At 43.3% G+C, this 13,345-nt stretch overlaps 3 protein-coding genes across 4 annotated transcripts in view; all 3 read left to right on the plus strand.

Moving 5' to 3' along the window:
- phf21ab (PHD finger protein 21Ab) overlaps window positions 1-1,847 on the plus strand; it is a 29,444-nt gene extending 27,597 nt beyond the window's left edge. Inside the window, 4 exon segments of the mRNA XM_088079543.1 lie at window positions 412-1,017; window positions 1,019-1,086; window positions 1,088-1,168; window positions 1,170-1,847. Of these exon segments, the coding sequence (XP_087935669.1) occupies window positions 412-1,017; window positions 1,019-1,086; window positions 1,088-1,168; window positions 1,170-1,353 (939 nt within the window). The 3' untranslated portion in view covers window positions 1,354-1,847.
- Window positions 1,848-2,247: 400 nt separating this feature from the next.
- On the plus strand, window positions 2,248-10,830 carry LOC148189068 (uncharacterized). Of its 2 annotated transcripts, none has more exons than XM_088079545.1 (2): window positions 2,248-8,966; window positions 9,027-10,830. In XM_088079545.1, the coding sequence occupies exons 1-2, from the start codon at window positions 8,254-8,256 to the stop codon at window positions 9,256-9,258; spliced, it is 945 nt and encodes a 314-aa protein (XP_087935671.1). In that variant the 5' UTR covers window positions 2,248-8,253; the 3' UTR covers window positions 9,259-10,830. The 2 variants fall into 2 exon arrangements, with proteins under 2 accessions (XP_087935671.1, XP_087935670.1); XM_088079544.1 differs by having other exon boundaries at window positions 2,248-8,710; window positions 8,768-10,830.
- Window positions 10,831-12,860: 2,030 nt separating this feature from the next.
- LOC121966423 (uncharacterized) overlaps window positions 12,861-13,345 on the plus strand; it is a 65,505-nt gene continuing 65,020 nt past the window's right edge. Inside the window, exon 1 of the mRNA XM_088079453.1 lies at window positions 12,861-13,019. The gene's annotated coding sequence lies outside the window, so the exon portion shown is untranslated. The remainder of the gene's footprint in view (window positions 13,020-13,345) is intronic.

Here is a 13,345-nt window from a genome sequence, read left to right on the forward strand (position 1 = left end):
AGACAGCGCAACAGCAGACAACACAACGACAGACAATACATCAACAGACAGTTCCACCTCATGCTGACAGAGACCTTGTGGTTCTCAGAGGCAGCACTGAGTCCGGCTGAGGTCAGATCCTGGGATCTGGTCCACAGAGGTGATTTCTAAAAGAGTGAGATCATCACAGTTTGAGTAAAGCAGGGATACTCAACTTACGGCCCGCGGGCCAAATCTGGCCCCTGATAGGGTCTCTGGTGGCCCCCAACCATTTTCTAATGTACAGTAAAAATAAAGTGATGACTCAGTGAATAGTTTTTGTCCTTTTAGTCTCCATAAGGTGTCAGAGAGACAGATAGAAGCACAGGAAGTGGACGTGACCAATGATTTTTGGCAATAAATGAGATGATGTCATTGTTGTTGTTCCGTCAGAAATGCATGGAGACCAAAAACAGCATCCTGGCTCGTCAGAAGGACATGCACCTGTCCCTGGAGAAGGTCAAACACCTGATCCGTCTCATCCAGGCCTTCAACTTCAACCAGGCTCTGACCGACACCAACGGCAAGGACGCCGCCGCCAGGGTCCAGGATGCCGCCGCCGCCGCTGCCGCCACCGCCACCGAGGCTGCTGCAGGAGCCAACTCTGTGGAGAAGGTGAAGGCCGGGAGCTCCTCCACATGCAGCACCACTGGAGGAGGCGACAAACAGGAGGAGCACGGAGCCGCAGGGAGCAACCAGAAAGCAGGAGGAGCAGCAGGAGGCACAGGAGGAGGCGCAGGAGGTGCAGGAGGAGCAGCAGCAGGAGCAGCAGGAGAAGCAGGAGAAGCAGGAGAAGCAGGAGAAGCAGGAGCAGCAGCAGCAGCAGCAGGAGGAGCAGCAGCACCAGGGGCAGGAGCAGCAGCAGCAGCATCAGGAGGAGGAGACACTGACACCAAGGCTGTCCTCGAGGACAGCATAGTCCTGACAGCAGAGAGCAGCCCTGGGACGGGGGTCGGGGGTAAGTCGGGGCCCAATGACGGGGCCGGGGTTGGGGCCGGGCCGGGGGAGGGAGGGGGACACAGGGCCCGGTCTCCAGGCGGAGGCTGCGGCGAAGCCTGAGACTCGCGCAGCCAGTGGCGGACCCCATCGCTCCCTCTTCAGCAGTCGCGTCCGTCGCCACCACCAACGGCACATCCGAGGCGGCGTGCCCGCCCGCAGCCCGCCGCCGCCGCCAACTCTGGGAACAAGACGGCTGCCGTCGACCCTCCAGAGACAGCGGAGGAGAAACCGGAGGAGGTCGACGACGGCAGCAGCAACAACAACAACAGCAAAACCTCAGAACCCTCCCAGCATTCTTTGCCAGCTCTGGTCAGCAGTTTGGACGATGAGAAGTAACGCCCTGCGTCTCGGCGGGAAGTCAAACATATATATAAAAAAGAAAAAACGACTTTTGCTTGCACCGCCCGGTGCCCTGAAGTTGCCAATCTGTGTAAATGTTGTTTGTTTGCATCGTATTGTCAGACTGTGTCAATGGTAGATATCCAGCCCGGGTCACATGACGCCGGGGCCACGTAAACTCCACCCACAGAGCTGGGCCACAGGAACCAGTGACATCATGCCAATTAGCGATCGACGTCGGCGGCTCGAAGGAGACTCATCCTCACGCCAGTGTGTGCCTGTTACAGCGTGTTCTCTGTGTGGGGGCAAACATCTGTGCCGGGTTACTGGTCCAGGAGGCAGTGTTGTGATAGAGAGCCTGTTCACCCCTCGTCCCCAAAACCACCCGACCCCCCAAAACACAACCCAAAACCACCCGACCCCCAAAACACACCCCAAAACCACCCGACCCCCAAAACACACCCCAAAACCACCTAACACACCTCAAAACCACCCGACCCCCAAAACCACCTGACCCCCAAAACACACCCCAAAACCTTGTGACCCCCCAAAACCTCATGACCCCCCAAAACACACCCCAAAACCACCTGACCCCGCCAAAACCACCTGACCCCTCCAAAACCTTGTGACCCCCCCCCCCAAAACCACCTGACCCCCCCAAAACCACCTGACTCCCCCACAAAAACAAAAAACCTCTCCGCCATTACCCAGTCCGTCTCCAGTCCCAGTTTACTGGAGCTCCGGTGATTCATGTCCTTGTCCTCGTGTCCTTGTCCTCGTGTCTTTGTCCTCGTGTCCGAGCAGCGGGGGGGGGGGGGATCCATTTAACCCTTTGAAACCTAAACAAATCGGCCTGGTTTCTTTCAAACAGCAACTTAATCACAAATGGCAAGAAATGAATAAGACGTTACAAGAAAATTACTGAAAAATACGAAAGAAAAAGAAAACCGTGAAGTAAAAAACAAACGTGTAAAGAAAATAACCTCAAGATCGTGCCAAAAATATGAATTTCTGTCTTATTAAAATGATTTCTTTCTTTCACCCTCTCTTTCTGTAACATAGTTTTAAATGTAGAATTTTGAATATAGTTTTCTGGACATTTTTATTGTTTCCACGACACCTTTTTGTATTTCTAAAGAAATCAAAGCATTTTTCTCAGGTTTCAGATTTTAAAATGCTCGTGAATGGCGTTTAAATGCAGCACAAGAAAACTGAGGACGGTCAGGTGTTAAAGGGTTAATGAGCAGCTGGAGATCTGCCTCCTTTCAGCTCGCTGCTATAAACCGATATTATTATTATTGATCCGGTCTGATCTCGGCCCGATAACGTCAGGCAGAAAACGTCACGGACAAATAATCACACGAGCAAACTCGGCCTTCATCGATTCGTTTGAGAAAAAGAGTTCGCTATTTTTAGAATATTTTCAGAAAAGGATTTCCAAAAAACTATTATCAGTATAACTACATATTTAAAAATTATCTTACAGAAAAAATCATGAAGGATTTTTAAATTTTATTTTTTTTCAGTTTTCTGAAAAGTCTTCAGTCCTTTTCTTTTTTTGGACTTTTTTTGCCTTTTTTTTAGGTGTTTTTTCTTTTACCTTTTAACTAATTTCTGGCAGATTTTTGAGCCGGGTCTCGTCAAGTTGCTCTTTGACTTTTCTTCATGTTTTTTCACAGAAATCAAACCAGTTTGCTCCGGTGTCAAAGGGTTAAACTGAGATTGATTCTTTTTAGCTGGTCAGGACATCACTCAGCTTCAGTGCCCGTGTTTTGGGACTTTATTTATCAGGGGAGGGGAGGGGGGTGTCGTGTGACTTTTTTATATCAAATAAAAATAAAGTACAACCTTTTCAGCTGTCTGTCCCTCAGCTGAGCCAGATTTAAAAACACAGCTCCCTCCTCACTGCTGACGCTCCTTTAAATGCCTGCTCGCTTTGCAGCTCCTCTTCCCCTCATAAATAACAAACAGTCCCTAACAGTCCCTAACAGTCCCTAACAGTCCCTAACAGTCCCTAACAGTCCCCAACCCCCGAGGGCGCCTCGGAGCACGCTCAGAACGGCCACTTCCAGAAATTCAAATTAGTGGAATTTCAGTGGGACGAACATGTTTATGTCACTGACACCGAGACGGTGACGCCGAGTCATTGGTATCGGGTCACTGATGCCGAGTCATTGTTACTGGGTCACTGACACCGAGTCATTGGTATCGGGTCACTGACACCGAGACGGTGACGCCGAGTCATTGTTACTGGGTCACTGACGCCGAGTCATTGTTACTGGGTCACTGACGCCGAGTCACTGGTCTCGGGTCACTGACGCCGAGTCACTGGTCTCGGGTCACTGACGCCGAGTCATTGGTCTTGGGTCCTGATCCGGGTTAACCAGCTGCTCTCTGCACAGACTTTACAGCGACTCGGATCAATCCAGTGTTCATGCTGACAGTTTAACCCTTTGTGCTCGGACGCCTTTCACAAGTATTCAAACCTCTGCAGCCGAGCAAACTGACTCCTCTTCTTCTTAAAAGGAAACTTTTAATTATTAAATATGAATTAAATATTATTAAACAAATAAGAAACAGATCTGCAAATGCATAAACAAATTCCACAAATAAGACTCAGACTCAGTGTGCGTATAAATGAGATTCACAAATATCTGCTTAAAAGTTATTGATGTTCGGAAGATATTGACAAATGTGTTCCACTTCTTTGTAAATGAATTAAATATTTTCACACACACACACACACACACACACACACACATATGTATATCTATATATAGATAGATATATTTTAATTTGTGGAATTTGTGTTTGCAGGTCTGTTTTATATTTGCAAAATACTTTATGATTTTTTTAAAAAATTTTTTGGAAGAACTAAGAAGAAGAAAAAAAGCTTAGAAAAGTGCTATAATAATTATAATAATTCTGTGACATAATTTTAAATACATAATTATCATAATTGTAAAGATATTTTTCCCTAGCGTTTTTCCTTTTTCCCTTGACATTTATTCGCTAACTTTTTAAAAATAATTTTCTAAATTTGCAAATGTCTTGCAGTTTGAAGTGACATTGGTTCTTTCAGATGCCTTTCAAAGTATTTAACCCATTAAACTCCAAGCAAAGTTCGATTATATGGATAACATATTTTAAAAAGCTAGGGTGAAATGTCAAAGGGCAAAAGAAAATAAATCTGGGAAAAATTATATTTAAACTGATAATTACATATTTAAAATTATGTTGCATAAATATATATTCAAAGCACTTTTTTGGGTTATTGCCTTGTTTTTTTAAACTTTCTTTGTATTTTGTTTGTTTTTTACACTCATTTTCAGGTACTTCATTTTCTTGCACTTTTGACATATTTCTTGCTAATTTTGAATAATTATTTAATGAGACATTTTAAATTAACGGCTGTTTAATTCTGTTGAAAATCGGTGAAAATAAAACAAAAGGCCAAACTGAATTATTGCAGGACAGTGAGGTAGGAAATTATAAGAAGTTAGTAGATTTAGAAAATAATTTCAAAAACATAAGGGTGAAAAATGACAAGGGAAAAAGAAAAAAACTAGGGAAAACTATTTTTAAATATCATACCGTATATCTAAAGCACTTTCAGGTCATTACCTTGTTTTATTTTTTACTGTTTTTTTAAAAAACATATTTTCAGGCATTTGTGCTTTTTACTAATTTCTTGCAAATTTTGCCCAACTTAATGTACGGTATGAAATGCAGGACAGTGTGTTAAGAAATGTTCTACAAATTGCAACAAATAAATAGATTTAGAAAATTCTTTTTAAAAAGTGAAGGGAAATTTTAAAAATGGGAAAATATCCAGGGAAAAAGAATAAAAGCAAAGGGAAGATTATCTGTAAATATCATGATTACATATTTAAAATTATATTACAAAAGTATTTCAGTGTTTAAGCACACTTTTTCCAGGTCATTACCTTGTTTTTGTTGGTTTTTTTTTACAAATTTTCAGGTACTTTTCTTGTATTTTTTTTTGACGGCGTGGTAAGAAAAGTTTTGCAAATAGTAAGAAAAAAGTCAATTCAGAAAATTATTACTAAAAAGTGTTAAGGAAAAATGTAAAGAGAAAAAAAAATTAGGCACAATTGTCTCCAGGAAAAAGACAAAAGCTAGAAATCTATATTTATAAATATCATGATTAATTACAGATTTAAAATAATGTAATACCAGTTGTATCATTTTTAAGCACCTTTTCCAGGACATTACCGTTTCTTTTTTTCTTTATTTTTAACAAGATTTCAGGCCAATGTTTTTTTATTTTATTTTGTTTTATTTTTTAATTTTGGGTAATTTCTTCTTAAGTTTCTCATTGCCTTCTTCTGGTGTTTTTGAAAGAAGTCAAGCCAGTTTGCTCGAGCATCAAAGGGTTAAACAAATGCTGCAATAATTCGGGAAAATCAAATCAGTATGAAACCACAACCCCAAACGCACCTTCAGTCACCTGCTAACCTCCTGAAGACTGCACCGTGTCCCAGTCAGTGACCACACGTCCCCCCACCAACCAGCTGTCCCAGTTAACCCCTGCCGCGCCGCGCCGCTGGCTGGGAGGACGAGGCGGAACAGGCGCCGCAGCCTCACAGATGTTTTCAGTGGTGTCGGTCAGTGTAGTGATTGAGTTTTCATTCGTGAGTCAAGTGTGTCAACTGTGAGCACTAAATGTGAAATTGCAATATTGCAATGTCAACAGACACACACACGCACGCACACACACACACACACACACACACACACACACACACACACACACACACACACTATATCTGGGCTGTGTTTCTTTTTTATAGGAAAAGATATTCAGGTCTTCCTAGTCTTCAGAATAAGTGCTTTCTGTTCCTGAACCTGCTGGACCGGCGTTATCGACACAGACGAGCGGCGTCCTTCTGTACATTTCTGTTGAATCCTGAACTGCCAAAACCCAACCCCAAAATTCAGCAGGGACACGTCCTCTTACTGTCCGGAAAGATCAAATCTTTGTTGTTGTTGTAAGATACAGATGAAGTTGGATGTCCCCAGATTGAGCGAGGAGAGCTTCTGAAACAATAACACTAGAAGAGGAGGAGGAGGAGCAGCAGGAGGAGGAGGAGGAGCAGGGGGGATTCGAACCTTCGGACGGATCTCAGTGGACGAGACCGCAGATCCTGAGATTAAAGCACAAGCTTGCTGCATCACAAAGAAGTGCTGAAGAGCTTTTTGTATGTTAATATGGAATTAAAACAGAGTATGCATCTCTTTGTCGTGATGTGACTTATCCCCACATTGCCAATATTTTTCTAGGAGGAAACTCAAACCTCTGACGTTAGTTTGAGGAGGAGGAGGAGGAGGAGCGAGTCTGGGCTGATGCTGGTCTTCGTCCGTCAGTCTGTGTTTGTCTGGTGAACTGATCGTGGCTTGTCGTCGGGCTCGGGGCATTAACAAACTCTGGTCTGTTCATTAACGGTGCCTCTGGTTGTGCTTTTTATTTCTTTTTTTGTTGCAATATTTTTGACAAAATTTCAGTCGTCCAAAAACATATTCACCCCCTGAAACTGAAAAGATGTTAATTTTCTGCATTAATGAGGATTTAGTCGCCATGCTGCAGTCTGACTGTCACTCCGCCACTTTGGTCCTCAGATATCTCAAAACGTGACAAATTAAATTCAGTCAAGACGTTTGAGTTTCCCGGCGGATGAACCCACTATAAACTGTATGATGGGTTTCCGTGACATTTACTGCAGGTACTCACGAGAGGACGAACCAAACCGGAATGTGGGCATCGTGCTTTTCTGCAAACCACAGATGTGTTGGTTAACCTTTCCTAACTTGAGCAAATTGGTTTGATTTCTTGCAAAAACGTGGAGAACGCAACGAGCAACTTAATGTGGCAAAAAAAATCAGCAAGAAATTAAAAAAAGTTGCAAGAAAATTACCTAAAATAAGCCAAAAAAAGTAAAAAACAAAAACAAAGAACATTGCCAGATTAAAAAATCATTATTATTATTATTATTAAGAACAACATAGTTTTCAGGACATTTTTCTCTAGTTTTGGGGTTTTTTCCCGCTGGGTCATTTTTGTCACCCTCGACTTGCAGTCATTAGTTATTATATTTTGATGACTTTAATTTCGGTGGTCGGGTTTTTAAAGTGTCTCATTCTTTGGTTTGTGTCTGAATTTATGCAGAACGTCAGCGCGTCGGCACCGTGTCAGCACCGTGTCTGCACCGTGTCAGCACCGTGTCAGCACCGTGTCTGCACCGTGTCTGCACCGTGTCAGCACCGTGTCTGCACCGTGTCAGCACCGTGTCTGCACCGTGTCTGCACCGTGTCAGCACCGTGTCTGCACCGTGTCAGCACCGTGTCTGCACCGTGTCAGCACCGTGTCAGCACCGTGTCTGCACCGTGTCAGCACCGTGTCTGCACCGTGTCAGCACCGTGTCTGAGGTCTCAACAGGTTCTGTTTTTAAAAAATTCTGCACTTTTTTTCCTTTACATTGTCAGATACAAAAAATTAATTCACTGTTACGTTACAATAATGTCATTTTATTTATAACAGACAACACATTTTCAGAAATTTTCCAAAGCTTTCATTGAATTTTACTAGTTCCATGACTTTTCCAGGCCTGGAAAATGTGATAAACAAAGATTTGATACATTTGTGCAGACAGTGGTCGTGGGGGTGAATACGTTGTTGTGCGAAAAGCTGTGTGTTTTTATTCTTCATATCACGTAGACTCTTGAATCAGCATATCGAACTTTTTACGTTATGACATCAGCTGTACAAACTGCCTTCACTCACAAGATCCCGGAGGAGGGAAACTCTGTGTGCGTGCGTGTGAGAGAGAGAGACGATGTTCGGCCACAGTGTCGTCTGATCGTGTTCACGTGTCTCTGATGGAGAGTTCAGCCGTCCAGCGTGGAAGGAAAAGATGCCACAAAACGACCCCAAATCCCTCACCAACCCCGCTCATCGCCGCTCTGTATGCTCGTTCAGGTCGATCTTCTCTTTCTTATGTTGGCGTGATGTTACAGAGCAGCGTGATGTTACAGAGCAGCGTGATGTTACAGAGCAGCGTGTTGTTACAGAGCAGCGTGTTGTTTATGAGCAGCGTGTCATCAGAGTGCAGGCCTCTCACTACTGAGCATCAGTATATAGTCACAGAGCGCTGGTTGTCAGAGCAGCAGTGTGTCATCCCAGAGTGGCATGCCGTTACAGAGCAGCAGAGGATCGTCACAGAGCAGCCTGTCGAGCAACAACCTGTCATCACAGAGCGACATGTTGTCACAGAGCAGCAGCTTTGTCTCAGAGCAGCGTGTCATCACAGAGCAGCGTGTCATCTCAAAGCAGCGTGTCATCTCAAAGCAGCAGCGTGTCGTCACAGAGCAGCGTGTCATCTCAAAGCAGCAGCGTGTCGTCACAGAGCAGCAGCGTGTCGTCACAGAGCAGCAGCGTGTCGTCTCAGAGCAGCGTGTCGTCACAGAGCAGCAGCGTCGTCTCAGAGCAGCGTGTCGTCACAGAGCAGCAGCGTGTCGTCACAGAGCAGCAGCGTGTCGTCTCAGAGCACCGTGTCGTCTCAGAGCAGCAGCGTGTCGTCACAGAGCAGCGTGTCATCTCAAAGCAGCAGCGTGTCGTCACAGAGCAGCAGCGTGTCGTCACAGAGCAGCAGCGTGTCGTCTCAGAGCACCGTGTCGTCTCAGAGCAGCGTGTCGTCTCAGAGCAGCAGCGTGTCGTCACAGAGCAGCTTGATGTCACAGAGAAGCGTCATCGTCACAGAGCAGCGCGGTCATCCCGTCACTCACCTGGTCTTTGTCCGTGTCCAGACTCCTCCCTCTGTAGGTACCTCGAGTGCCTTTCTTCAAGCAGATAATATTTGTCTCGACTTGCACTGTGACTCGTAGAACCTAACTGATGACCCTCCGCCCGGCCCCGCCCCTTCCTCCGCGCTGTCCCGTGGCCACGCCCCTTCCCCCGCTCTGTCCCGTGGCCCCACCCCCTCCCCCTCAGGCCGCCGCCAGTCGATGCGAGTGGAAACTACATTTCATATTTCTCCGTTTAGATCGACCAGATAGTGTTTTCTTGTTGTTTCTTATAGGAGTTGCCTTAAATGTGTTTTTATTTTACTTTTTAACTTTTTACACAGAGAAGAAAAAAACTCGGACGCCGGCGAGCTCGTCTGGTCGTCGATTATTAAAGGCGAGATCTCTGCTGTTTGGGTCCGACCAGTATTATTATCATTATCATCAGAGTGTAAAAATCCGTCAGCAGCAGCAGTCACGAGTCTCCTTCGACTCGTTCACGCCGCGGTGGTTCTTCTTCTTGTGTTTCGGAGGGATGATGCTGAATCCGGTCCCGTGAGCCGCGTCCGCAGTGAACAAACCGATCAGCAGCATCAGTCCGCTCGGTGTGGTGGAGCGCATGCCTTCTTATGCAAACTTTTATACAGGATTTGTCAAATCTTTTTAATATGCATTTTGTTTTTGATTTTAAGTTAACTCGTTTCTTTGAACATCACGATGCCGACCGCGCGGCGTTAAAACGGCGCGGCGGGCGGTCGTCCAGAACGGAGACATTTCTTCCTCGGACGGTTTGGATTTGGCGGACGCACCTAGCTGAACGTCGGGAGAGAAAAGTCCTCCGTTTGTCTAAAAGTGAATTTATCCAAAGAACACTGCAGACTCTGTTTTATCGTTCGGAGAATATTTCTGCGTCGTGTGCGTCCGGCGAGCCGCAGAGGGCGCGTCAGTCGGCAGCTGACGCCGATTCAGTCTTTTATGCATTAAAACCAGTTCCTCGTGATTCTCCTGGAAGCGTCTTGTAAAGTAGTTCACTCCGACTCCGGTCTCTTTTTTTTTTTTTTAAAAAAAAAAAACAACAACAAAAAACGATCAAGTCATGATTGTGGCCTTCTAGTATTCTGTCGATACATGACATCATCCCGTCGTCAGTCCGCCGTCGCTCAGCCTCCATCCTGTCCGGATCCAACTGTACACCTGAAGCTTCTTACCTCATCACAGCTGATTCCATCGGGGGTGTGTTGAGTGCGAAACAAATTTAAAAAAATACCGTTCAAAAAAACAAACAAAAGAAGTCTTTTTTAAATCTTCCATTTGGTGAGATGCATTGTAGCGATACGAATAAAGAAAAAGTTCACCTGGTGTGCTGAATAATGTGTAAATTGGTAATTACACAATCTGAATATTTGTATAATTGTTTGTATTTTTTCATAATGATTTTGGAAAGGAATGTGTTTATTTTTTTGACTTCTGTTCCAGATGTGTCTTCTGTTGGCCTGACATTGTGACTGGTCTGGTGGGATTCTTACCTCTGTATTGAGCCTCTTCTGTGATGAATTCTTTGTATGCAGTGTTTAGGAAATACTGTAGGGAACATGGGGAGGAGTTGATATTAGGAGCATTTGATCAATTTGTATTTATTTATTTTATCATTTTGTTAATAAATTGTGAAAAGGAGCGAGTCGCGTCTGTCCTCTTTGTTTTTGTGCCTCGGTGCCGGCGATGACCGCGACCACCGGAAGTATGTTTTCAGGTTGTCAGTCAGTCCTGTTCTCGAGAACGTAACATCTGAGGAGGTAATTTCTTCAAATTTGACACAAACATCCACTTGGGCCCAAAGATGAACTGATCAGACTCAAAGGTCAAGGTCAATGTGACCTTGCATTTGTTTAGTTCTCGTGAACTTCAGGAGAATGTATTCAAATTTTGCACAAACATCTACTTAGACTCGGCAATAAATTGATAATATTTTCATGGTCAGAGGTCACCGTGACCTTTTATCCATCTCATACTCATGAAAGCAATATCTCAAGAGCACCTTAAGGGAATTTCTTCAAATTTGGCACAAACATTCACTTAGAATCAAAAATAAACTGATTAGATTTTGCTTGTAAAAGGTCTAAGGTCAAATGTGACCTTGCATCTGTCTCATTCTTGTGAACGCAATATATTGAGAACACCTTGAGGGAATTTCTTCAGATTTGGCACAAACATTCACTTTGACTCAACACTGAACTGATTAGATTTTGTTTGTCAAAGGTAAAGGTCAAATGTGACCTTGCATCTGTCTCATTCTCGTGTATGTGCGATATGTCAAGAGCACCATGAGGAAATTTCTTTAAATCTGGCACAAACCTCCACTTGGACTTAATGACTTAATTTTTGGTGATTTTTATCTCTTTAAAACCTTTTTGGGATTATTTTTTCCCTTCACAAATTATTGCCATTTTTTTATTTACTTCAGAAATGTATTTGGCAGTGTGTACATTTACTTGACATTTTTCCTTTCTTTTTTTTTGTAAAAAAAATATTTTTGGTGGGGTTTCTTTGGGGTTTTTTTTGCTGCTTTTTTTCCTTTTAAATGAATTTGCTTTTTTCCCCAAGTAAACATGCCCTCCAAACCTGTTTGCCTGCCAAAATAAAAATTGCCAAAATGACAAGTTTTCATAGCCAGAAACTGCAAAAACAGAAATTATTGTTGGATTTTCACATTTCCGACGGTCATTAAACAGATCGTGAACATAAACACGTCACGACACTTAAAACTCCAAAAAGGCTGACTGAGCTTTAAATAGTCACGTGGCTCCTTCATGCTTCCGGACAGCAGAGTGGCGCAGCGGAAGCGTGCTGGGCCCATAACCCAGAGGTCGATGGATCGAAACCATCCTCTGCTCACCTTTTTTTTTTTTTTTTTTTTCCTCCCTCACGACTGACTAACGAAGCAGACTAAAACCTCCAAACCATATTTAGTCTTTTATTCAACAAAATTCATTTATGTTTTGGTTTCAGTGACCGGATGTACTCGCGACCTCGTTAACCGGCGACTTTCATCTATCTATCTATCTATCTATCTATCTATCTATCTATCTATCTTCATATCATAAGGTATATTTTAGGCTATATTATTTAAAATATTATGATATTATTTTTTATTATTATATTATTTTATTATATATTATATATATAATATTAAAGTAGAAAACACCAAGCCAAAGACTTAGTGTGAAAAAAGTGTTTCACTATAATCCACTATAATTATAATGTAATTATAAATATATTTCTTTAAAAATACTTAATCTACTAATTTCTTGCAATTTGTGGAAGAATTCTTACCAAAGTATTTATTGCCTTTTTCCATGTTTTTGACAGAAATTGCACCAATGTGCTGAGATTTCAAAGGCTTCAATATTGTGAAAGGCATCTGAAAACAGCATGAGAAAAGTGCTGCAGGTTTCAAAGGGTTAATTTTTTAAAAAATTTATGCTGGCTATTTTCACATTTATTTATTTTGTCGTTTATTAATTTTTAATTTGACATTTACCAATATATTTTTTAATGTGTTTATTATTTTTTCTTGTATTATTTCTGGTCTTAAAGTCTTGCTGAGATAAAAAAAAAAGAAGTCCTTTCACAGAGTGAACAGAGGGGGGCGTCACGAGCTCACACAGGTGTTTCTGTCCACCTGAAAAGAGACGAAGAAGAAGAAGCAGGTCGCGAAGAGGAAGCAGCAGAAGAAGAAAGCCGCACCTGCGCAGGTTGGATCAGAATGGCGGGAGAAACAAACCGGACGGAAGGAGCGCACAGACACGAGCAAACATCCACGAGGAGCCTCATCAGAGCGCGAGACCACAAACCTCCGGCCTCAGGTGAGTGTTTGTGACGTCACCGTCAAACCAGAAACTCTTCTTTTATTTTTACTGAAAACAAACTTGAGGATGTGAGCGCGTGCATCCGCTGCTCACCTGAGGGCGCGCGGCCGTTTTCTGTGCTCGTGTGTTTGTCAGAATAATCGATGTATTGACACGTGATTTTATTATCGGTGGATCAAACAGAGAGCGCCGCTCAGGTTTAAAAAAACTGAGAAAAATCACAAAAACACAAACAAACAAACAAAAACTCAAACTGTGGACGATTTAAATTTAGACCAAACCGGAAATATTCAGCCATCAGCTCCTCACTGTGAAACCATATT

Source organism: Plectropomus leopardus, chromosome 7 (assembly GCF_026936395.1).
Source record: "Plectropomus leopardus strain MGB_pleo_1.0 chromosome 7, ASM2693639v1, whole genome shotgun sequence".
In the NCBI taxonomy this organism is placed as follows: Eukaryota; Metazoa; Chordata; class Actinopteri; order Perciformes; family Serranidae; genus Plectropomus; species Plectropomus leopardus.